This window comes from Aotus nancymaae, unplaced genomic scaffold (assembly GCF_030222135.1).
Source record: "Aotus nancymaae isolate 86718 unplaced genomic scaffold, 86718_ANA_hifiasm-v0.15.2.pri h1tg000016l, whole genome shotgun sequence".
NCBI classification, from domain to species: Eukaryota; Metazoa; Chordata; class Mammalia; order Primates; family Aotidae; genus Aotus; species Aotus nancymaae.
In genome coordinates, this window is record NW_026988428.1 from 2,185,083 (window position 1) to 2,210,177 (window position 25,095).

Genomic DNA, 25,095 nt, shown 5'->3' on the forward strand with positions numbered 1-25,095 from the left:
AGGGATGAGGGGGTTCCCGGCCTGTGGCGCCCTTCCCACGGCGGCAGCTGCACCCCGCGGGAGTCCGGCGCTACTCCGGACGCCGCCGCTGCACCTCAAGTTTTCGCGGGTCGCCGGCTGCCCAGACTCCACACCTCCGGTTCTGTCCCTTTTGCCCAGGGATAGAACAGACACTTCCACTCTCTACCTCTTCTTCTCCGCCTCTGTACAGAGGAGCAGCCAAAACCCGCTGGGTACGCCCAGCCCGGACGGCGCGCGCCCGCTTATGCAAATAAACACACCCTAAACCCCAAGGGGCGGCCACGGCTGCCGCCGCGCACTCACGCCGCCGCTCCTGCCCGCGCGCGTAGGGGAAGTGCCCGCCTACCGCGCGGAGAGGGCGTGACTAAGGCACAAGGATGGGTCGCTGTCTCACCAAGGCAGAATTCGGGCCGCGGTGGCGCGCTCGACGTGGCGCGCGCGGCCCCGTCCCTCCTCCTCTAGTCCCGTCAGCCTGCGCGCGCCCGGGAGTTTGAATTTCCTCGGATTTGGAGCAATATTGCAGCGGAAGGCGCTGCGGGGTGAGGTCGCCGCCAATCTCAACTAGGGGAACTAGGGAGCAGGTAGCTGAAAAACTCAGTGAATCAGAATCAACGAGGATGGCGGGGAGAGGGAAGGGGCTGGGCTCTGGGCGGTGCCAAGTCTGTGAGGGGGCGCGGTCACCGCCCAGGATTCCCTCAAACGCCAAGGCGGCCACGTCCTGCTTACCCCGTGAAGAAGACACCCGGGGTTTGTCGTGCTAGGGCCTCCAGACATGTCTGAGGTGAAGAGCCGGAAGAAGTCGGGGCCCAAGGGAGCCCCTGCTGCGGAGCCCGGGAAGCGGAGCGAGGACGGGAAGAGCCCCGAGGCCCCGGGCGGCGGAGGCGGGGGCTGGGCGGACCCCCGGACGGGCCTGAGTCTGCTGTCGCTGGGGACTTGCCTGGGCCTAGCCTGGTAAGTGGACGCGAGGCTCCCCTGGCCGGCCTCCTATGAGCCCGCTGCTGCTTGGGCTCCCACCCGGCTCCGCATCCCGACGGAGGTCATCCAACCCCCCAGACCTGGGCCTTCTGTGCCTCTGTCTCCACCCCAAAGGAAGGAAACAGCCCAGCCTTGTTTTTCCCTTTCGCGCGTTTCTTGTATCTCATCTTCTCCCGTACTGGTAGCATGCCCATATCGCTCAGACGGAGTTGAGGCTAAGGTTTGGGAACGAGCCGTTTGTTAAGAGCTGCAGATTCGGCCACACTTTCTGAAGCGCCCGATACGTGTCAGAAGCGTTCATGTTATAAACCGTTACTTCCTGTCCACTGTGCCCCAGTCCGGGACACATCTGCCCCACTCTATTTGCCCCATAAATGCCTAATGGAAATAGTTGCAACCTTAAAACCGATCATTATGTTGGGAAACAGATCATTATGTTGGGAGACCGAGGCAGGTGGATCACTGGAGGTCAGGAGTTCGAGACTAGCCTGGTCAACATGGTGAAACCCCGTCTCTACCACAAGTACGCATAATTAGCCGGGCGTGGTGTTGGGCCCCTGTAGTCCCAGTTACTCCGGAGGCTGAGGCAGGAGAATCGCTTCAACCCGGGAAGCGGAGGCTGCAGTGAGCCAAGATCGCACCACTGCATTCCAGCCTGGGCGACCGAGAGAGACTCCGACTCAGTCTCAAAAAACAAACAACAACAACAACAACAAAAAACAGATCGTTATGATAACAGCAGAGTTTGGAGGAGTCCTCATATGTTGATCACCTTGCATGCATTATGAACTTAAGGTCTTTTACTAAGTTAGTTACAGATTGAACATTGAACTTCGATATGGTAAAGCTGCAAAAACATAGCACTCGTGTTCACTTTAAACAGTTGCAGTTTTTAAACCAGGTTAATGGCGATATATTGGTGTCATTAGGAAAAATGAATATTAGAAATAACCTTACAACCAACTTGTGAATTTTATTTTCTGAATTTTTTTGTGGGGGGGAAGGAATAGCCCATTTCATTTTAATAAGACTAGCACCTTAATAGAATTTTTCTCCATTTTTCATTTATTTGTAAAGTTATTTAGTAAGACTGTTGTCAATCTTCCAGAGTGATCGAATTTTAGAAGAGATCCTGGACGTCTAGAACATTTTTGATGCTAGTATATATGGAATTATACTTTACTGGTGACTCATCTCAAATTGTGTATTTTTCAGAGTTAAAAGATTTGTTACGACCAAGCTCAGTGGTTCACGCCAGTTATCCCAGCACTTTGGGAGGCCAAGGTGGGCGGATCATGAAGTCAGGAATTCGAGACCAGCCTGGCCAACATAATGAAATCCCGTCTCTACTAAAAATACAAAAATTAGCTAGGCATGGTGGCACACACCTGTAATCCCAGCTATTCAGGAGGCTGAGGCAGGAGAATCACTCTATCCGGGGAGATGGAGGTTACAGTGAGCTAAGATTGTGCCATTACATTACAGCCTGGGCAACAGAGCCAGACTGTGTCTCAAAAAAAAATTTCTTTTAAATTTTGTTACAATAAAGTAATTAAATGCCCTCTTCAAAAACGACAGAATTGTCAGCTGGCCATGGCGGCTCATGCCTATAATCCCAGCACTTTGGGACGCCAAGGCAGGCAAATCACCTGAGGTCAGTAGTTGGAGACCAGCCTGGCCAACATGGCAAAACCCCGCATCTACTAAAAATACAAAAAAGCCAGGCATGGTGGCACGCTCCTGTAATCCCAGCTACTCAGGAGGCTGAGGCAGGAGAATCACTTGAACCCAGGAGGCAGAGGTTGCAGTGAGCCAAAATCATGACACTGTTCTCCAGCCTGCACGATGGAGCAAGACTCTGTCTCAGTTAAAAAAAAAAAAACAAAAAAAAAGATAGCATTGTTTATTTTACTAATACAGAATATGTTAATTTTGATCTGAAAGGAATAAATGTACTGAATTTACTGTTTTAAATAAACTGCTCTTATGCCTTAAAAAGGATGACCTTCTTTAAGTAAATTTAAAAAAAAAAAAAAACCTTTTTGGGCCAGATGTGGTGGCTCAGGCCTGTAATCCTAGCACTTTGGGAGGCCGAGGTGGGCTAATCACTTGAGGTCAGAAGTTTAAGACCAGCCTGGCCAACATGGTGAAACCCCATCTCTACCAAAAATACAAAAGTTCGCTGGACCTGATGGTGCACACCTGTAATCCCAGCTACTTGGGAGGTTGAGGCAGGAGAATCACTTGAACCCAGGTGGTGGAGGTTGCAGTGAGCCAAGATCTGCCACTGCACTCCAGCCTGGGTGACAGAGCAAGACTTGCCTAAATAAATAAATAACCTTTTTTGTATTGGGAAAGTGAGTTACTGTCCCGGTTAGCTTTAATAGAAAACTAAACTTTATGGGAATAAAACATCAGGAATTTGCTGTTAGTGATTCTTCACTGCCTGCAGACAATAAAGACCAAAATGTATTACATTCATTAGGAAGATTTCATTTGAGCTATGTGTTTGCAAAATGATAAAACATTTCTATATCGAAAATAATTTTGGGGGCCAGACGCAGTGGTTCATGCCTATAATCCAACACTTTGGAAGACTGAGGTAGGAGAATCTCTTGAGGCCAAGAGTTCAAAACCAGCCTGGGAAACATAGACCGTGTCTACAAAAAAAATTTTGAACAGTCAAGTGTGGTGGCGTTCGCGCACCTGTAGTCCCAGCTACTTGGGAGGCTGAGGTGGAAAGATAGCTTGAGCCTGGGAAGTCGAGGCTACAGTGACCGATGATTACATCCTGTGCTCCAGTCTGAGAAACAGAGAAAGACCCTATGTCTCTAAAATATATGTATTATATGTATTTTTTTATGGGCAGATTCTACTATTATTATTTAAATAGTTGATGGTTGCTCTTGTGAAATCTTTTGCTGCAAAAATTGAAGCATATGTGCTTTGGTTACTGTTTATAGCAAAATATTTATTCATAGTAAATTTGGGAATAATTTATCACCATAAGACATTTGTAAATATTTTTCAAATAAAAAGCAAGTATTTGGCATCTTAAAATACTTAAAAGCTCACTAGAATTTTAACAAAGCCATTGAGATCTTTACCACTAAAACACATAATTCAGCATCTAAAAGTCAGTCCATTAAATCCTTATTATATGCTTTCTGTACTGACACGGCCCTGGCAGTTAAAATACAAGTGCATATGTGTGTCTCTCTGTGTACTCTTAAATACTGCTTATCTGTCCTCTCACTCTTCATCTGATTAAGTTGGAGGAAAAAAATCTGAACCCTTTCACTGCCCAAAGAGGATTTCAAGGAATTGCACTATATCATTGTCTTCAGACCATTTTCTATTTGGAAAGAAAAGATAAACAATACATAAGAAACTTAAAAGTGTGTTGCTTTAATATTTTCTCCCTGCTAAATAAAGGCCTGATAGGCTGGGTGCAGTGGTGCCTCCTACCTGTAATCCCAGCACTTTGGGAGGCCAAGGTGAGCAGATCACTTGAGCTCAGGAGTACAAGACCAGCCTGGGCAATGTGGTGGAACCCTGTATCTATGAAAAATCCAAAAAAATTAGTGTGCCTATAGTCCCAGCTACTTGAGGGGGCTGAGGTAGGAGGATCACTTGAGCTCTGGAGTTTGAGGTCTCAGTGAGCTATGATTGAGCCACTGCACTCAGCTTAGGTGACAAAGTGAGACCCTATGTCAAGAAAAAAAAAAAAAAAGGCGTGATATATCCTATGGAAAATTTTCAGATAAAAGAATTGAGATTCTGCTTTCAGAAAGTTAAAAAGTTGTGAAATTACTAAACAAGACACAAAACCTGTCATAATGCTTATTTAATTACATAGAAATTTAATCAGCTGGAAATTCCATTGTGAAAATTGTGTTTCTTAAGGATATTTCAACAAATTTTTTTCATTGCTTTTATAAAAGTTTTTTTTATAGTATCTGTTATAATTATGTACAAAAAGTCAAAAGCTCTTTAAACAAGTCATATAACTGGTATTTTTTTTGTTATCCAACATAATTTTCTCTATAAATCCTACTGTAAAACCTTGGCTAACTCCTTCTAGTTCTAGTTTTCTTTCTGTTAGTAGAGTTTTATCTAAAAGACAAGGGTATACTTTAAATGCCCTGCTTCTTAAAAATGGAATATGGTCAAGGTTTTCTTGAAACCTAGGTATTGTGCTAAAAATGAGGCTATAGATGGTATGAAACATAGGGCTAAGTGGATACTGACCCTAATAGTGGCCCTGGAACTTCTTTCCTTGCAGAAGGTCTATAACAACAACTTCCTTTGGTTATTTGCCTCTTTTTCATTAAGCTGAAATACAGCCAGAGGAAATCCAGAATTTATAAGTCCTCAATCAGCTGTCTGCCACCATGTAACCTTCCTAAAGGAACTATACAGAGGCAACACACACCAATAATTACCACCATGCCACTGTAGGGAAATGTAAACCATTCATTACCACAGGACCCTAGATAGATCTGTATGAGATCTCTATAGACTACAATGGCTTATGAAGGAGTCAGGATTCTTTTTGTTAGGCCTACACTAAAAGTAGCCTGGGGTCCCTTTCTCCTATATCTAACTCTTCTACAAGGCTATATGACATGATATGATATGATAGTGAGAAGAGGCCCAAAAACAGTTATTTTTCTTTAGTGATTTCTAAGTGGTGTAATCTGTCTAATCTATTCCATCCTTCATTTGCCATAAACACAACCCAGTTTATACTTAGCATTCAAAGGCAGACAGGCCTGGGGCTTCTATCAAGTGCAAGTGGGTGGGAACCCTGCTCCTTTATACAATCATAGGCATGTAGGAAGGACAGAAGAGTACCTGCACAAAGTAGTCTGAAAGAAAGGTAGCCAGTCTTGGTGGTGGGCGTCTAATCCCCGCTACCTGGGAGGCTGAGGCAGGAGAATCACTTGAACCTGGGAGGCATAGATTGCAGTGAGCCGAGATCATACCATTGCACTTCAGCCTGAGCAACAGAGTAAGACTCCATCACTAAAAAAAAGAAAGGGGCCACAACTTAAAGGAAATAGCTGATGTGCTATGCTCTATTGTTCCAGGAGCTTTTATGAATAGCAATAACTATTTAGTGTTTACAACAACTCAGCCGGGTGTGGTGACTCACACTTATAATCCCAGCACTTTGGCAGGCCAAGGTGAGAGGATCGCTTGACCCCAGGGAGTTTGAGCTGCAGTGAACTATGGTTGCATCACTGTAGACCTCCTCTTCTTCAGCTGCCTTAAAAAAAAAGAAAGAAAGAAAGAAAAAAAACATAGCCAGATCTCATTTCTACAAAAAAAAAATTTTTTTTAATTAGCCAGTGGTAGTAGTGTACTTGTGGTCCTAGCTACTCGAGAGATTGAAGTGGGAGAATCACTTGAGCCCAGGAGTTCGAGGCTGCAGGGAGGTATGATCAGGCCACTGCACTCCAGCCTGGGTAACAGAATGAGACCCTATTGAAAAACAAACTATAACCCTACAGAGTATTCCTGGGTGCTATGGCTCACATCTATAATCCCACAAGGCAGGAGGATTACTTGTCTTGAGCCCTGGGGTTCAAGACAAGACTGGGCAACATAGGAAGACCCCCATCTCTAAAAAAATTTGAAAAGTAGCCAGGCATTATGACACATGCCTGTGTTCCCAGCTACTTAGGAGGCTGAGGTGGGAGGATGGATTGGAGCTGGGAGGCTGCAGTGAGCCATGATCACACCACTGCACTCCACCCTGGGAAATAGAGCGAGATCTTGTCAAAAAAATAAAATTAGACCTGGTGCAGTGGCTCATGCCTGTAATCCCAGCACTTTGGGAGGCCCAAGTGGGTGGATCACAAGGTCAGGAGTTGGAGACCAGCCTGACTAACATGGTAAAATCCCATCTCTACTAAAAATACAAAAATTAGCTGGGCGTGGTGGCACACGCCTATAGCCTCCAGCTACTTGGGAGGTTGAGGCAAGAGAATTGCTTGAACCCAGGAGGCAGAGGTTGCAGTGAGCTGAGATCATGCCACTGCACTCTAGCCTGGGTGACAGAGCGAGACTCCAACTAAAAAAAAAAAAAAAAAAAAAAAAAAAAAAAAACAAATAATAAAATAAGGTATTATTATCCCCACTTCACAGATGAGGAGACATCAAAGTTGTTTAACTTACCCAAAGTGGTTATACAGCTTAGTAAATGACAGAGCTGAGGTATTCCAGTGCTACCCACCTAACCAGTATGATTCGTGGCCTCCCTTTGATATTAATCCCCAAAGAAAGGCCAAGATCCTAGAAATAGAAATCCCCAAGTCCAGAATTACTTATAGTTCTTTTCTTCCTTCTACTAGAAGGTATACCCTTTAGCAGAACCTAATTGCCTGTTTTTTACCCTCATCTAAATGGCAAGACTGGGAATTGCTCTTCTTAGAATATGCCCCTGACTTGGTGGGGGACTAGGGGAGGGATACCATTAGAAATACCTAATATAGATGATGGGTTGATGGGTGCAGGAAGCCACCATGGCACGTGTATATGTATGTAACAAACCTGCACATTCTGCACATGTACCTCAGAACTTGAAGTACAATTAAATATATATATATATGCCCCGACTCATAAAAAGGAAATGAAGCACCTTACACACTAACATGGATGCCAGTTTGAAAGCTTAGCTTTTCAGAACTGAAGCAGCCTTCTCAGCACATTTTCTTGACTTCTAGAAAATCAGTTATGTAGGCCAGGTGCAGTGGCTTACACCTGTAATCACTTGAACCCAGGTGGTGGAGGTTGCAATGAGCTGAGATCACACCACTGCACTCCAGCCTGGGTGGCAGAGTAAGACCCGATCTCAAAAAAAAAAAGAAAGTCAATCATCTTCTTTAATGTTAAATGAATTAATATTTATAAAGTACTAAGAATAGTGTCTGGCACATGTAAGTGAAAAATGAAATCTATTTTAACTCAGCACTACACAGACCACTTTTCATCACTAGTGCTAAGTCAGCTTTGTCCTTTTTTTGATATGCACTGTTCATATGTAGCAAGGATGAATTTTTTTTTTTTTTGAGAGGGAGTCTTGCTCTGTCACCAGACTGGAGTGCAGTGGCACGATCTTGGCTCACTGCAACCTCTGATTCCCAGGTTCAAGCGGTTCTCCTGCCTCAGCCTCCCAAGTAGCTGGGATTATAGGCACGTACCACCATGCCCAGCTAATTTCTGTATTTTTTTGTTTTTTTTTTTTAGTAGAGAGGAGGTTTCACCATGTTGGCCAGGATGGTCTTGATCTCCTGACCTTGTGATCTACCTGCCTCAACCTCCCAAAGTGCTGAGATTACAGGCATGAGCTACCATGCCCGGCCAAATTTTTTTTTAATTTTAGTAAGAGGCTAACCATCCAAAAAAACCTACTAATTATCATCAGAGATATTTCCACTAATATGACGCAGATTTTGTTTAAAGCTTGAATTTGAAAAGAAGTCCTGAGAAAGTTCTTTAATGTAGTTTTTGTAGTGAATCAACGTTCATACAAAAGTCTCTTTTATAATAATGGTTTCATTCTGAATAAACTTGCTAATCTATAGTATAGATCTATGGTGGAGTATTGGATAATAAAATTAGTCCCTGAAATTAACTGTGTTTCTTTTTTTCTTCCTCTTTTTTCTTTTGTTGGGGGAGGGCAGGAAGGGTCAGGAAGGTGTGGGGAGGGCAACTCTATTTCTTTAGGGTGGTCTCTTTCTTAATAGGGTCTCTATCTGCTGGTTCAGATATCCTATACTCTGGAAAGAAAAAAAAAAAAAACTCTTAAAAGCCAGAAATGAAAAAAGAATTATATTTACCCTTCCATCTTTGAGATTTAGGATAATAGTGTTTTCTAATAACCAGAAGCTTTAAAGATTCCTATTAATTTAAACACAGGAGAAAAGTCAATCTGTGTTAATAATGTAACCTGGGATGCCATATGATAGAAATTAACCACCATCATCAAAAGAAATTTGTTTCCTCCAATATTGTAAACATTTGTCTAATTTAGCTTTGGACATTTTTGTAGCTACAGTTAGCCTAATGATACCATTTATGAATTCAAAGCATTACCACTTTTGCAAGGCTGCACAAAGCTCAGATAACTGCACTTACTCAGAAAAGTCTTTCACCTCTCCATTAAGCCTTGGGATCTTTAAATGATTGCCTTTCAGTGGAAATTAATTTCACAAAACATGGTCAATCAGTATGGTTCTAAGTTTGACTGTGCACTTAGATTACCTGGGAAGCTGTTGAGTTTCCAACATCCAAGCCACATCCCAAACCAATTAAATTAGAATCTTCGTGAGACTCAGACATCAGGTTGTTAAAGCTGCCAGGTGATTAAAAAATATAGCAAAGCTTTTGAATCACTTGTCTAAGGACTGTGATTTAGGGAGATACTTCTCATCGTTCTGCTCCATTGCTTTTTGAAGACTCAATATGCAAAGAATTTGAACTGTTTTTCTCTGAGCTTGAAGAATTGAGTTAAAGTAGACAAAATGGTGTTAGATCCAAGGCAATTATTTTGTGCTAGCTATTTCAAATCCTGTATAATAGATGTTGATTTGTTGTTTTAAAGATTGAGGTAGCTTTTTTTGCTTCCACCCGTGATAAAGAATAAACTCCAATTTTAGAATGACGTCTCAAATACACCTATACAAGTCATGTCATTGAGTACAGCTAATTGTACAGTTTATACACTTTGAACTGATCATGATCTATTGTCACTTCGACAATGGCTCTTTTCTATTTTTATACCTCTTTTCACACCCCCCTGCGATTTTGCAACGTCTAATTACTGTCACTTCTCTCTTCCTCTCCACTGCTTTTCATCATTTCTTCTTCATTTCAGTTTTAAAATACTTTTTTATAGATAAGTCTTGTTTCTCCTCCATTTCAGCATAAAAACACCTATTTTCTAGATATTACCCAAATATGGCCCTGTGAAAAACAGTAGAGATCAAAGATCTTTTTTTTTTTTAATTTTTTTTTTTTTAAAGCTGGGGGTTTCACCATGATGGCCAGGCTGGTCTTGAACTCTTGACCTCAGGTGATCCACCCACCTCAGCCTCCCAAAGCACTAGGATTACAGGCATGAGCCACCGCACCCGGCTGAGATCAAAGATCTTATTCTAAATTGTTCACTGTGTCTTCCTCTAAAATATTTCTTGTGCATGCATCTATTACAGATATCATACCATCTTATTCCATGGTCTGTGAACTGTGAAAAAGGGCAGTGCTTTACCCATCTTTGCATGAGTTAAACCAGTACCTACCACTTGAAAATCTGTCAAAATAAACTGATAAAAGCTGTATTTAGGCCGGGCATGTTGACCTACACTTGTAATCCCAGCGCTTTTGGAGGCTGAGGTGGGAGGATCACTTGAGGCCAGGAATTCAAGACCACCTTGGAGCCGGGCACGGTGTCTCATGCCTCTAATCCTAGTACTTTAGGAGGCTAAGGCAGGTGGATCACTTGAGGTCAGAAGTTTAAAACCAGCCAACATGGTGAAAACCCATTTCTACTAAAAATGTTAAAAAATTAGCCAGGCTTGGTGGCAGTCGCCTGTAATCCCAGCTACTTGGGAGGCTGAGGAGGAGAATTGCTTTAACCCAAGAGGCGGAGGTTGCGGTGACCCATGATCATGCCATTGCACTCCAGCCTGGGCAACAAGAGCAAAACTCCATCTCAATAAAAAAAAAAAAAGCTAAAGACCACCTTGGGCAACATAGCGATATGGTGTCTCTACAAAGAAAAAATAAATTAACCACCTTGCAGTCCTAGCTACTTGGGAGGTTAAAGTAGAAGGATCACTTGAGCCCAGGAGTTCAAGGCTGCAGTGAGCTATGATTGTGACACTGCACTCCAGCCTGGGTGGCAGAGTGAGACCCTGTCTGTGAAAAAGAATTTATGTTGTTCTTAACAGAAGTATGTATAATTATCCTTTGAAATTCAGATTTAAATGGGTATGAATTGGAGAGTAGTGGTTTTTCTTTTCTTTTCTTTTCCAGGTTTGTATTTCAGCAGTCAGAACAATTTGTAAAGGTGGAAAACCAGTATCAGTTACTGAAATTAGAAGCCAATGAATTCCAAGGACTTCAAAGTAAAATCAGTTTAATTTCAGAGAAGGTAATTATTAATTGGCTTATCTGGGACGTTTTTCCCATTTTACTTCCCCACTGTCATTTCCTTATTCCAGCTCAGAACTTCTTTCTTCCTGCCTTTTAGACTATTACTATTTTAACTCTCACTGATCTTCCTATCTCTTGACATTCTCTCTGATCCATTTTGACTCAGATTGCATTTTGAAGGACAAGGATTTTTTAATACGACAATTTCTAGTGTTGAAAAAGACCAATTTGTTCATATTGGCATGATGTTAATTTTCTACTTATGTGCCAGGTATCTAGAGCATTGAAAATATGGTTGATCATGTCTATGGTATACCACCCTGAACGCGCTTGGTCTCATCTGAAAATATGGTTGATCTTTGGACATAAAATTAGAATATGAGTAGCACTTATTGGGAAAAGATCTATCCATTTTTTTCCTTATTTTCTACTTTTTAAAGATCTATGTATATGCATTTAAGAATGGCTAGCCTAAGCCAGGAACAGTGGCTCATGCCTATAATCCCAGCACTGTGGGAAGCCGAGACAGGCATATCACTTGAGGTCAGGAGTTAAGATACCAGCCTAGCCAACATGCTTACTCTAGTAGTAGTGTGTAGGCTAATTTAGAGAACGAGCAACTGGGAGCAGATATATTAGATATTGCTTTTTCTAAAATACTGTCCTTCATCACTGAAGTCTAGGTTGGATCTCTACCTAAATGCTTCCATAGCTCTTCCCCTGTCATAGTGCATAAACACTTGTCTTTCTCATCAGTTAAACTAAGCTGCTTAGGGGTAGAACTGTATCTTGCTCAGTATTATGTCTTCAGCATAATGCTGTAAGCACATGATAAATTAATGATCATTTCTAGGCCTTTCTGTAGTCTCTAAAGCTGTTACCTAAGTGTAGTCTAAAAGAGGTCTATGACTTGGCCTTCTGTATTCCAGATACAGATTAGGAGGTGTCAGGGGCTTAGCATAATTTACAAATACTTAAAACACTTTACTATTCCATTTGACTTGTCTCACTAAACTGTTTTTTAATTGCTTTTGCCTTTGTATCTGTAAGACCTGATTCTAGTACCTTCTCTGCAAGAGGTTGGTAGAAATTTTTTTTTGGGGGCAGAAACCCTTCCAGAACTATAGGATTTAGGAAAGATATAAAATTTTATATAATGTTGCAGTTTCTAAAATGCCAAATAACCATAAAAATGACATCAGAGTTACCACTGGAGTTAAAAAGAGGAAATTGTGATCTATTTCAGGTCCTTTAACATTATTTTTCTCTTGAATATGCTTCTATAGAAATGCTCAAATATCTAGGATTATATGTTCAGGTGTATTTTTTTTTAACATAGTGCTGGCCGGGCGTTGTGTAATCCTAGTACTTTAGGAGGCCGAGGCAGGCGGATCACTTGAGGTCAAGAATTCAAGACCAGCCTGGCCAACGTGGTGAAACCCTGTCCTACAAAATATACAAAAATTAGCCAGGCATGGTGGCAATTACCTGTAATCCCAGCTACTCAGGAGACTGAGGCAGGAGAATCCTTTGAACCTGGGAAGCAGAAGTTGCAGTGAGCTGAGATGGCTTCACTACACTCCAGCCTGGGTGATAGAGCAAGACTCCATCTCAGAAAAAAAAAAAAAAAGAAGACACAGGGCTAACCTTTGTGAAAACTATTAACATAATAAATGTCTTTGTCAGTATGATTCTGATGTACTTGGATATTTTAGACATCTTCCCAACACTTCGGGAAGACAAGGCAGGAGGATTACTTGTCTTGAGCCCTGGGGTTCACAATTTTAACTTGGCACATGTTATACTCCTGTTTGTTAAAGTGTGTTTCTCTAATATGAAAATTATTAAGAAGCCTTGGAAATTGTTTTGTGTTATAAATGCAGCTTGAGTCTACCGAAAGCATCCTGCAGGAAGCTACGTCATCCATGTCTTTGATGACCCAGTTTGAGCAGGAAGTATCCAGCCTCCAAGATATCATGCATGACATTCAAAATAACGAAGAGGTGCTTACTCAAAGGATGCAAAGCCTAAATGAGAAATTTCAGAATATTACGGATTTCTGGAAGAGAAGCCTAGAAGAAATGAATGCTAATACAGATATTTTCAAATCAGAAGCAAAACATACACATTCTCAAGTAACTGTCCAAATTAACTCGGCTGAGCAGGAAATAAAATTGCTTACTGAACGGCTAAAAGATTTGGAAGACAGCACACTAAGAAATATTAGAACAGTAAAAAGACAAGAAGAAGAAGATCTCCTGCGAGTAGAGGAGCAGCTAGGCTCTGATACAAAGGCAGTTGAAAAGTTAGAAGAGGAACAGCATGCCCTCTTTGCCAGAGATGAAGATCTGACTAATAAACTTTCCGACTATGAGCCCAAAGTTGAAGAATGCAAGACACATTTGCCAACAATTGAAAGTGCTATTCACTCGGTTCTCAGAGTCTCTCAGGATCTGATAGGAACAGAAAAGAAAATGGAAGACTTGACTATGCAGATGTTTAATATGGAAGATGATATGCTGAAAGCAGTGTCTGAAATAATGGAGATGCAGAAAACCCTTGAAGGAATTCAGTATGATAATAGCATATTAAAGATGCAAAATGAACTGGATGTTCTAAAAGAAAGAGTTCACGATTTTATAGCATACTCAAGTACAGGAGAAAAGGGAACTTTAAAAGAATATAATCTAGAAAATAAAGGAATTGGTGGTGATTTTTAAATTCATGACATTTATTCTGATGAACCATATCATTATACGTGAATTGATTAGTTCCATGATTTTGAGTTATTTTAATATGCCTCATCGTATCCTACATTTTTGGAAAATAAGATGTCCACACAAATGGATTATCCACATAATCGAAGCTTATCTTTTTAAGCACTAAAACTTATTTCATTTTAACCATTTTAAATAGAATAGTTCTTTACAAATATTTCTCTACTTTTAAAATAAGATACTTAATATTTTTAATGTTTTTTAAAGAATTAGTGGACATCATTATTAATTTCACCTATTATATTGGACCCACATATATTGATGTCTCCAGGGGCTAACGGGAAGTAGTTACTGCTTCACTAAATGGCCCCAATTTGCCGTTTTTCAAACCTATGTCTCATACCTTTTCTGTCACCTGATCTTGCTGTCAGGTTAGTTGGTAATCTGCCTGCCTCAGCCAGTTCTTCACTTTCTTATGTAATTCACTGCAGGTTAAGAATCCAGACAACTAAGTTCATAGGAATTTTGTGTAAAATAAAAGATAACATGCCTGAGGGAGAGCCTGGTGCCTTTGCTATGCATTAATATGCACTTTCTGAAAACTGTGAAGCCTGGGAAACATTTTAGTTTTTGTTAAGGTTCTAAACTGTGTTACACATACTTGTAAGACTTTTAAAATCGGAGTAAGTATATTCTTACATAAGGTCTTTCTTATGAATTATGTGTATATAAATCTTTGAAATATCTTTATATACCTGGGTTTTAAGTTCTAACTGTGTTAGACATGAGTTTGCTAGATCCATGATCTCTAGATAATCTACTTAAAATAAAAATAAATAAGCCTGTGGCCTGTCTTAAGGAGGGAAAAGTAACTTAACTGTGATAATTAGTTACGCTAATAACTATGGTAGTTAAAAGCAAGTCATTTTAAAGATTTCCCAAACCACACCACTAAATTTGTTTACAAATTGACTTTATCTTACTTGAAATTATATAATGTAGTCAACTGCATATGAAAGTTTGTTCTTAGAAAAAAAAAAAACAGTTTGTTCTTGTTTGTTTTTGTCAATAACCTTACCAGTTTTATAATGCAGTTTCAATGAAATTAAACACACAAAGAACTTGAAAGCAGTCAGTTACAAAAAGGTAATTGTGGTCAAGTAGTTTTAATATGTAAATATGCAAGCTTTTGGAGAACCCCCAAACTCGGTCTGCATTGGAGTTAGGAGGGCCGGTGGTAGACAGCCGTGAGTCATAAAAATAAGCCTGAAGAGTTCTATTATTAAGGGGCACAGCATTAATTTTTGCAGTCTTAACATTATACTTACTGACTTTTGAATGTCTCTTATTTGTGTGCACTGACAAAACTCTTATTTGTTTACTTTTATTTTCATACTAATAAAATAGATGGTAAAGTTAGCTGGAACTTTATTGTTTTAACCTCCATCCTGTCAAGGCAGATGTGACCTCTTACACTCTTCATGTTTAAATATTTTTTCTCACCTATCACCACATTTAATGAACTTATATATTTAAAATTATTATGAACTTATATATACCATGGTAATGGTTACTGAAAGTAAATGGAAACAAGGCGGCCACTGCTCTATAATGACACAAGGGAAAGAAAAACTGCACTTCTACAAGTATAACATGAGAAAACTATTAAAGTATATATGTGTGTGTGTATAGATATAGATATATACTGTATTTAGGAAGAGGTTTTCCTATTAAGAAATTTTTATTAGAGAGATTTAGATGTACTTAATTTGTCTTTCACTGTTTCTTCCATTCATTTATTTAACCAATGCTGAAGATTTCAAAAAACTTTCCTGTGTATCAAATATTAAATTACATTGTTAGTCTTTTCTTTAGGGAAAATTATCAATATCCTAAAACACATTTTTGTATCTTTGTAACTGATAATAAATTTTATATCAATTTCTTATAAAGCGGCCAGGCACAGTGCCTCATACCTATAATCTCAACATTTTGGGAGACTGAGGCAAAATGGCTTGACCCCAGGAGTTTGAGACAGCCTGGGTAACACGGTAAGACCTCATTCATATGAAAAAAAAAATGTGTAAGGAGGAGTGGGGCCAAGCACAATGACTTACTCCTGTAATTCCAATACTTTGGGAAGCTGAGGTAGGAGGATCGCTTGAGCTCAGGAGTTCAAGACCAGCCTGGACAACATGGCAAGACCTCATGTCTACTAAAAGTCAAAAAAACACATGCCTGTAGTTCTAGCTATGAAGGGGGCTGAGCCCAGGTGTTCAAGGTTGCAGTGACCTGCACAACTGTGTTCCAGCATGGGTAACAGAGCAAAACCCTGGCTCAAAAGCGCAAGAGTACTGGATCGACTGGGCATGGTGGCTCACGCCTGTAATCCCAGCACTTTGGTAGGCCAAGGTGGGCAGATCACCTGAGGTCAGGAGTTCAAAGCAGCCTGACCTATATTATGAAACCCCATCTCTGCTAAAAATACAAAAATTAGCTGGGCATGGTGGTGGGCACCTGTAATCCCAGCTACTTGGGAGGCTGAGGCAGGAGAATTGCTTGAACCAGGAAGGCAGAGGTTGCAGTGAGCCGAAATCACCCCATTGCACTATAGCCTCGGCAGTGAGTGAAACTCCATCTCAAAACAAAAAAGAGTACTGAATCAATTTTTTTAATGTAACATGAATAAATCACTTTTACAATACAAGCATCTAATTGTTTTTAAACTTTTGAACATACAATTTTAAAATATAGTAATATTGCCTTAAATTTTGCTTAATGATTGGAAACTATTAACTAAGTGTACTTGTATATTTTACAACTAAAAATGTTGATTTATTAGCCTGTATGGCTTCATTGAAAAACCCATAAGATGCAAAATTAGTATTACTATTTTTTTTTTTTTTTTTGAGATGAAGTCTTGCTCTGTCACCCAGGCTGAAGTGCAATAACATGATCTCAGCTCACTGCAACCTCTGCCTCCCGAGTTCAAGCAATTGTCCTGCCTCAGCCTCCCAAGTAACCGGGATTACAGACATACACTGCCACGCCCAGCTAATTTTTTGGTATTTTAGTAGAGACGGGGTTTCATTGTGTTGCCCAAGCTGGTCTCAAACTTCTGAGCTCAGGCAATCCACCTGCCTCTGTCTCCCAAAGTGCTGGGATTTACAGGCATGAGCCATCTCACCAGCCAGTAGTAGTATTTTTTATCTCAACTTAATTGTAGACCTTTGTATGAATTTATAATCTTGCTCAAACTTTGATATCATTACACAATAATGATGCTGAAAATTTACCAAACTCAATAAGAAAAAAAACCCATTCCTTATAGACTTACTTCATATTTGCACAGTTGACAAAAGCTCTGCAAATTTTCCTAGCATCTGGTCATTTCAATTTATAAGCTATTGATTAATTAATTTTGAGACAGGATCTCACTCTGTCACCCAAGCTGGAGTGTGGTGGTATCACCTAAGCTGGAGTGTGGCAATCACAGTTCACTGCAACTTCAGCGTCCTAGGCCCAAGTGATCCTCCCATCTCAGCGCCTCCGATTGCTGGGACTACAGGTGCACACCACCATGCCCAGCTAATTTTATTTTTTTGTAGAAATGGAGTCTCATTATGTTGCCCAAGCTGGTCTCAAACTCTTGGGCTGAAGCAGTTCTCCCACCTTGACCTCCCAAAGTGCTGGGATTAGAGGCGTAAGCCACCACACCCAGCCTATAAACTATTAATTTAATACAAATCAAAATATTCCACCCCAGCTTTACACAGCAGGAGAGGAGAAAACTAACATTTTAGCACTTGTTAAAATGATATATCTACATGTATGTCAAGCATTTCTAGGAAATTTACATTCATCATCTTTTTTTTTTTTTTCAGCTGGAGCCTTGCTCTGTCAGTCACCCAGGCTGGAGTGCAATAGTACGATCTTCAGCTCACTGCAACCTCTGCCTCCCAAGTTCAAGCAGTTCTCCTGCCTCAGCCTCTCAAGTAGCTGGGATTACAGGCACCCACCACCAGGCCTGGCTAATTTTTGTATTTTTAGTAGAGATGGAGTTTCACCATACTGGCCAGACTGGTCTCTTGGCCAGGCTGGTCTCGAACTACTGACCTCGTGATTCACCTGCCTTGGACTCCCAAAGTGCTGGGATTGATTACACGCATGAGCCACCTCGCCCAGCCCATCATCATCATTTTAACAGCTCTGTATATTGATTACCTTCATTGTGCCAGTCATTATCACTAATTCTTACTACACCTTTACAATAAGACCCATTTACAAATAAGGAAATGGAGACTTAGGAACATTAGGAACCTTGCAGTCACACTGTAGACCTAGGTCTGTTCAATTCCAGAGGCCAAGGACCTCTCACTACACCATGGGGCCTGCTACTATTCAACCAGGGAAGAAAAATCACAACAAATCTGCTGTTAGTAGAACTATCTTGATAACTCAAAAGAAATAATTCAGTCAAATGTGTTATCTACCATGTTGCCATTAAACTAGACTCTTAAGTCCCTCAAAAGCTATAGCTGTGCTCTAAAATTGTTTGGCCCTTGAGCATAAGAAGGAATCAACAGGCCAGGCACGGTGGTTCATGTCTGTAATCCCAACACTTTGGGAGGCCGAGGCAGGCAGATCACCTGAGGTCAGGAGTTTGAGACCAGCCTGACCAACATGGAGAAACCCTGTCTCTACTAAAAATACAAAATTAACCGGGCGTCATGGCGCATACCTGTAATCCCAGCTACTTGGGAGGCTAAGACAGAAAATTGCTTGAACCCAGGAGGCGGAGGCTGTGGCGAGCCAAGATCGCGCCATTGCACTACAGCCTGGGAAATGAGTGAAACTCTATGTCCAAAAAAAAAAAAAAAAAGGAATCAATAAATGAATAAATGTTGAAGAAGAGGAGAAAGCGATGCTAAAAAGTCCTAAGCTGGACTCCTCTAATCTATTCATAGGTTTTGCCACTGCATATTCTGGGCGCTTTATTTTAGGGCTTAGTTTTAAATAGTAAAGGCTCTCATTATTATATACCAATAATCTCTAAGATCCCTTCTGGCTTTAAGTGGTTTTGTTTACTTATTTACCCTTTTTTTAAATATTAAAAAAAAAGTAGAGATGGAGGAGGGGTCTCTCTATGTTGCCAGGCTGGTCTCAAACTCCTGACCCCAGCAGATCCTCCTTCCTTGGCCTCCCAAAGTGCTGGGATAACAGGTGTGAGCCACTGCGCCTGATCCAAATGGTTTTAAATTATACAGATCAATAAAATGTCCAGGTCCTTTTAATAGAATTTAAAGATCCTGGCCGGGTGCAGTGTCTGAAGCATGTAATTGCAGCACTTTGAGAGGCCAAGGTAGGCAGATCACGAGGTCAGGACCATCCTGGCCAACATGGTGAAACTCTGTCTCTACTGAAAATACAAAAATTAGCTGGATATGGTGGCAGCTGCCTGTAACCCCAGCTACTCAGGAGGCTGAAGCAGGAAAATCACTTGAACCCAGGAGGCAGAGGTTATAGTGAGCTGAGATGGCATCACTGCACTCCAGCCTGGCCACTGAGTGAGAGACTTTGTCTCAAAAAAAAAAAAAAAAAAAAAACTCCTTTAACAAGTTTTTGGAAAGCAGATTGGAACCAGAAATCATAGTCTTGGACCATGTTGCTATGCTTGTAGATCCAGACAATACTTAACATTACAGGGCAACATCTAAGCCTAATACCTTGAATATACTATAGGAATTTAATAAATATTCAGGCCGGGGACGGTGGCTCATGCCTGTAATCCCAGCACTTTGGGAGGTTGAGGTGGGTGGATCACTTGAGGTCAGGAGTTTGCAACATGGTGAAACCCCGTCTCTACTAAAAAAAAAAGACAAAAAAAGAAAAATTGGCTGGGTGTGGTGATGCATGTTTGTAATCCCACCTACTTGGGAGACTGAGGCCGGAGAATTGCTTGAACTCAGGCGACAGAGGTTGCAGTGAGCCGAGATTGCGCCACTGAGCCAAGATTGCGCCACTGAGCCAAGATTGCACCACTGCACTTCCAGCCTGTGCAATAGAGCAAGACTCCATCTCAAAAAATAATAATAATACTAAAATAAATATTCAAATCGCTTATGTACCTTTTTTTTTTTTTTTTTGTCTGAGAAAAAGTCTGGTTCTGTCGCCCATACTGGAGTGGCATGATCTCAGCTCACTGCAAACTCCGCCTCCCAGGCTCAAGTTACCCTCTCAGCTTAGCCTGGCTATTTTTGTATATTTTGTAGAGACAGGGTTTCACCACATTGTCCAAGCTGGTCTTGAACTCCTGAGCTCAAGTGATCCACCCACCTCACCTCACAAAGTGCTAGAATTACAGGCGTGAGCCACCATCCCCGGCCCTCACTAATGTGCTCTTTTCAGCTACTGATAGATCTTAACTCATCTATCCATCCTAGGCAAATAGGTTAACCAAGCCTATTAGCCAGGTGTGGTGGTGCATGCCTATAGTCCCAGCTACTCAGGAGGTTGACGCAGGAAAATCGCTTAGAGGCGGAGGTTGCAGTGAGCTGAGATCGCACCACTGCACTCTAGCCTAGTGACAGAGCGAGACTGCGTCTCAAAAAAAAAAAAAAAAAAAAAAAATAGACTAATGGAACAGAATAAAGAGCCCAGAAATACATCTGCAAGTATATGTTCAAATGATTCTCAACCAAGGTGCCAAGAACACACAATGGGGAAAGGACATCTCTTTAATAATCTGTTGAGAATACTGGATATCCTATGCAGAAGAATGAAACTGGACCCTTATGTCAAACCATATACAAAAATCAGTTCAAAATGAGTTAAAGACTTAAATATAATACCAGAAAATGAAAACTACTAGAAGAAAACATGAGGAAAAAGCTTCCTGACATTAGTCTTGGCAAAGATTTTTTTTGGATAGAACCCCAAAAGCACAAGCAACAAAACCAAAAATAGATAAATAGGATTACATCAAACTAAAAATCTTCTGTACAGAAAGGAAACAATCAACAGAGTGAAAAGACAACCTATAGAATGGGAGAAAATACTCATGAGCCATAAATATGAGAATGGCTTAATATAAAAAATATATAAGGAGCTCAAGCAACTCAATACCAAGGAAACAATCCTATTAAACAATAGGCTATGGACATGAATAGATATTTCTCAAAAGAAGACATAGTAATGGCCAACAGGTATATGAAAAAATGCTCAACATCACTAATTATCAGGGAAAGGAAAAATTAAAACACTATAAGGTATCAATTCACACCTATTAGAATATATACTATAAAAAAGCCAAAAGATAACAAGTGTTGGTGAGAATGTGGAGAAAAGGGAACCATTGTACGCTGTGGGTGGCAATGTATAGCCATTATGGAAAACAGTATGGAGGTTTCTAAAAAAAAAATCAGTAAGAATAATCATATGATCCAGCAATCCCACTTCTGGATATATATCCAAATGAAATGAATCAATATTTCAAGGAGTTATCTTGAAATATTGCAGCGTTAGTCCCAGTAGCCAAGCTATGTAGAATCATTGCAGCGTTAGTCCCAGTAGCCAAGCTATGTAGAATCATTCTAAGTGTCAATCAACAGATGAATGGATAAGTAACACAGGCACGCGCACACAGGCACACCCAATGGAATGCTGTTCTGCCTTTAAAAAGAGGGAAATCCTGTTATTTGCGACTACATGGATAAACCTAAAAGATATTATGCTAAGTGAAATGAACCAGGCACAGAAAGACAAATACTACATGATCTCAATTATACATGCAATCTAAAAAAGTCAGACTCATAGAAGTACAGAGTAGAATGGTGGTTACAAGGGACTGGAGGGGACAGGGCAATAGAAAGATGTTGATCAAAGAATACAAAGTTTCAGTTCAACAGGATGAATAGGCCAGGCACAGTGGCTCACACTTGTAATCCCAGCACTTTGGGAGGCCCGGGCGGGCAGATCACAAGGTCAGGAGTTCAAGACCAGCCTGGTCAACATAGTGAAGCCCTGTCTGTGGGTTTTCAAAAATTAGCCAGGCATGGTGGCATGCGCTTGTAGTCCCAACTACTCCAGAGGCTGAGGTGGGAGAATCTCTTGAACCCGGGAGGCAGAGGTTTCAGTGAGCTGAGACTGCACCATTGCACTCCAGCTTGGGTGACAGAGTGAGACTCCATCTCAAAAAAAAAAAAAAAAAAAAAACCAGAATGAATAAGTTCTGGAGAGCTATTGTATAGCATGATGATTATAGATAATAATGATATATACTGGAAAATTGCTAAGATACCGGGTGCAATGGCTCACGCCTAATAATCTTAGCACTTTGGGAGGCCGAGACCGGTGAATCACGTGAGATCAAGAGCTTCAGACCACCCTGGCCAAAATGGTGAAAACCCGTATCCACTAAAAATACAAAAATTAGCCAGGCGTGGTGGTGCACAAATGTGATACCATGTATTCGGGAGACTGCGGCAAGAGAATCACTTGAACCCAGGAGGTAAAGGTTGCAGTCAGCCGACATGGGGCCGCCTGGGTGACAGAGTGAGTGAGACTTCCATCTCCAAAAAAAAAAGAGAAAGAATTTCTAGGAGAGTAGATCTTAAATATTCTTACTACAAAAAAAATAATATATGAGGTGATGGATATGTTCATTAGCTTGATTTAATCATTTCACAATATGTGTGTGTATATATGTATATCAAAACATTACATTGTACACAATAAATATATACATTTTAATTTGTCAATTATACCTTAATAAAACTGAAATAAAAAAGAAGTTTTGTTACCTTGTCTCACCCCGCAAAGCTCCATTGGAAGAAACTTTTTTTTTTTTTTTTTTTTTTTTGAGACAGAGTTTCGCTCTTGTTACCCAGGCTGGAATGCAATGGCGCGATCTCGGCTCACCGCAGCCTCCGCCTCCTGGGTTCAGGCAATTCTCCTGCCTCAGCATCCTGAGTAACTGGGATTACAGGCACGTGCCACCATGCCCAGCTAACTTTTTGTATTTTTAGTAGAAACGGGGTTTCACCATGTTGACCAGGATGGTCTCGATCTCTTGACCTCGTGATCCACTCACCTTGGCCTCCCAAAGTGCTGGGATTACAGGCATGAGCCACCGCGCCCGGCAGGAAGAAACTTTTTTTTCTCTTCTCCAGCAACTGAAAAAACACATCACTGTCTCATGTAGTTCATTTTATTAGTGTACAGAGGACCAATTGTGAAAATAATATAACGTAAAAAATGTTAATTTCTAGTAACATTTCACAAAATTTTCTCAAATGTTTTCCTTCTTATTCATTAGTAATTCACTTACATTGTTCTAAAATCTCTTACTTTTGAAGCCATCTTTTACCATGTGCTTTCCAGACGAACGGTAAAATTGTAGTTAAAAAGTAACATAAGGCAGGGTGTGGTGGCTCACGTCTGTAATCCCAGGTGTGGATTTGGGAGGCCAAGGCATGCAGATCACCAGAGGTCATGAGTTTGAGACCAGCCTGTCCGAGATGGTGAAGCCCTGTTGCTATTAAAAATAAATAAATAATAAAATTAGCTGGGCATGGTGGTGCACACCTGTAGTCCCAGCTACTCAGGAGGCTGAGGCAGGAGAATCACTTGACCTCAGGAGGTGGAGGTTGCAGTGAGCTGAGGTCACGCCACTGCACTCCATCCTGGGTGACAGAGCAAACCTTCATCTCAATGAAACAAAAAAAAGCCACAAAATTTAAGATGAAATTTAAATGCTAAGCTTCTAATACACTTAATCATTGTGATATTATATTTTCTTATAGTGGCAGAAATCTGAAGCTATCATGGAACAACTGAAGGCTTTTCAAATAATTGCTCATCTAAAGCATCTACAGGAAGAAATTAATGAGGTAAAAACTTGGTTCAACGGGATAACTGAAAAACAGGATATGCTGAACAACAATCTGACAATGCTTTCTCAAGACATTACAAAAGTAGAACAAAGTACAACTTCCATGGCAAAAGATGTTGGTCTCAAGATTACAACTGTAAAAACAGATATGCGACGGATTTCAGGTTTAGTAACTGATGTAATATCATTGACAGATTCTGTGCAAGAACTGGAAACTAAAATAGAAAAAGTAGAAACAAGTACAGTAAAAAATATTGGTGATCTTCTTTCAAGTAGTATTGATCGAACAGCAATGCTCCGAAAGGTAGCATCTGAAAATTCGCAAAGAATTAACTCTGTTAAGAAGACACTAACTGAGCTAAAGAGTGACTTCGACAAACATACAGATAGGTTTCTAAGCTTAGAAAGTGACAGAGCCAAAGTTCTGAAGACAGTGACTTTTGCAAATGATCTAAAACCAAAGGTGTATAATCTAAAGAAGGACTTTGCTCGTTTAGAACCATTAGTAAATGATTTAACACTACGCATTGGGAGACTGGTTACCGACTTACTACAAAGAGGGAAAGAAATTGCTTTCCTAAATGAAAAAATATCTAATTTAACAATAGTCCAAGCTGAGATTAAGGATATTAAAGATGAAATTGCACACATTTCAGATATGAATTAGTTTGATATTATGGTTTGATGATTCCCATGGAAAAAAGAAAAAATAATAAAAAAAAATTAAAATAAATAAAAATAAAAAAGAATTAGTTTGACATTATTCAGATTAGACTAAGGTAATTTTTTAAATTGGACCTCTCTTGTTATGAGAAGACTGGTAATCAGAAATAATGATATTTTGGAGTAAAAGTCATTTTGTATTTAATCCTATTTTGTACAGCAAAAATAAAACTTTTAAACAGGTTGATTTTCCAAAATAAATATGCTAAAACCTATTTTTGCAACTTTATATAGCAAGAACTTTATCCATCCTTCTGACATGCATGTTGTTACACACAGACACACACACACACACACACACACACACACACACACACACGAGGAGAGGCAGAATCTGCTGATAGCACTGGGAAATCTCGAAGGGGCAGAATCTGAATCCCCTCCCCTAGGGAGCCCAGCATGTGTGGTTGAGGACCTAACTGAAGAACTACCCCTCAGGGGACAGGGCTGCAACATTCATTATCCAATTAGAGGAAGAGAAACTAGAAAGGTCACAGCCAGTGAGCTGCAGGGAAATAAAAAGTACACCTTTTGGGTTTTTCATGACTTCTTTAGGAAACAGGGAAAGGAACAATAGTGTCTTGGTCTGTTTGGGCTATTACT

General features: G+C 40.5%; 1 protein-coding gene across 2 annotated transcripts; it reads left to right on the top strand.

Moving 5' to 3' along the window:
• The first annotated feature begins 581 nt into the window (after positions 1-581).
• Positions 582-24,721, top strand: IKBIP (IKBKB interacting protein). Of its 2 annotated transcripts, none has more exons than XM_064376844.1 (3): positions 582-972; positions 11,041-11,158; positions 23,681-24,721. In XM_064376844.1, the coding sequence occupies exons 1-3, from the start codon at positions 794-796 to the stop codon at positions 24,434-24,436; spliced, it is 1,053 nt and encodes a 350-aa protein (XP_064232914.1). In that variant the 5' UTR covers positions 582-793; the 3' UTR covers positions 24,437-24,721. The 2 variants fall into 2 exon arrangements, with proteins under 2 accessions (XP_064232914.1, XP_021531269.2); XM_021675594.2 differs by lacking the exon at positions 23,681-24,721 and adding an exon at positions 13,044-15,296 and having other exon boundaries at positions 589-972.
• The last annotated feature ends 374 nt before the right edge of the window (positions 24,722-25,095 follow it).

Coding starts and splice junctions, on each gene's coding strand:
- IKBIP (XM_021675594.2), top strand. CDS start 794: ATGTCTGAGGTGAAGAGCCGGAAGAAGTCGGGGCCCAAGGGAGCCCCT. Junction 973..11,040: donor ACTTGCCTGGGCCTAGCCTG/GTAAGTGGACGC, acceptor TTTCTTTTCCAG/GTTTGTATTTCAGCAGTCAG. Junction 11,159..13,043: donor TCAGTTTAATTTCAGAGAAG/GTAATTATTAAT, acceptor TTATAAATGCAG/CTTGAGTCTACCGAAAGCAT.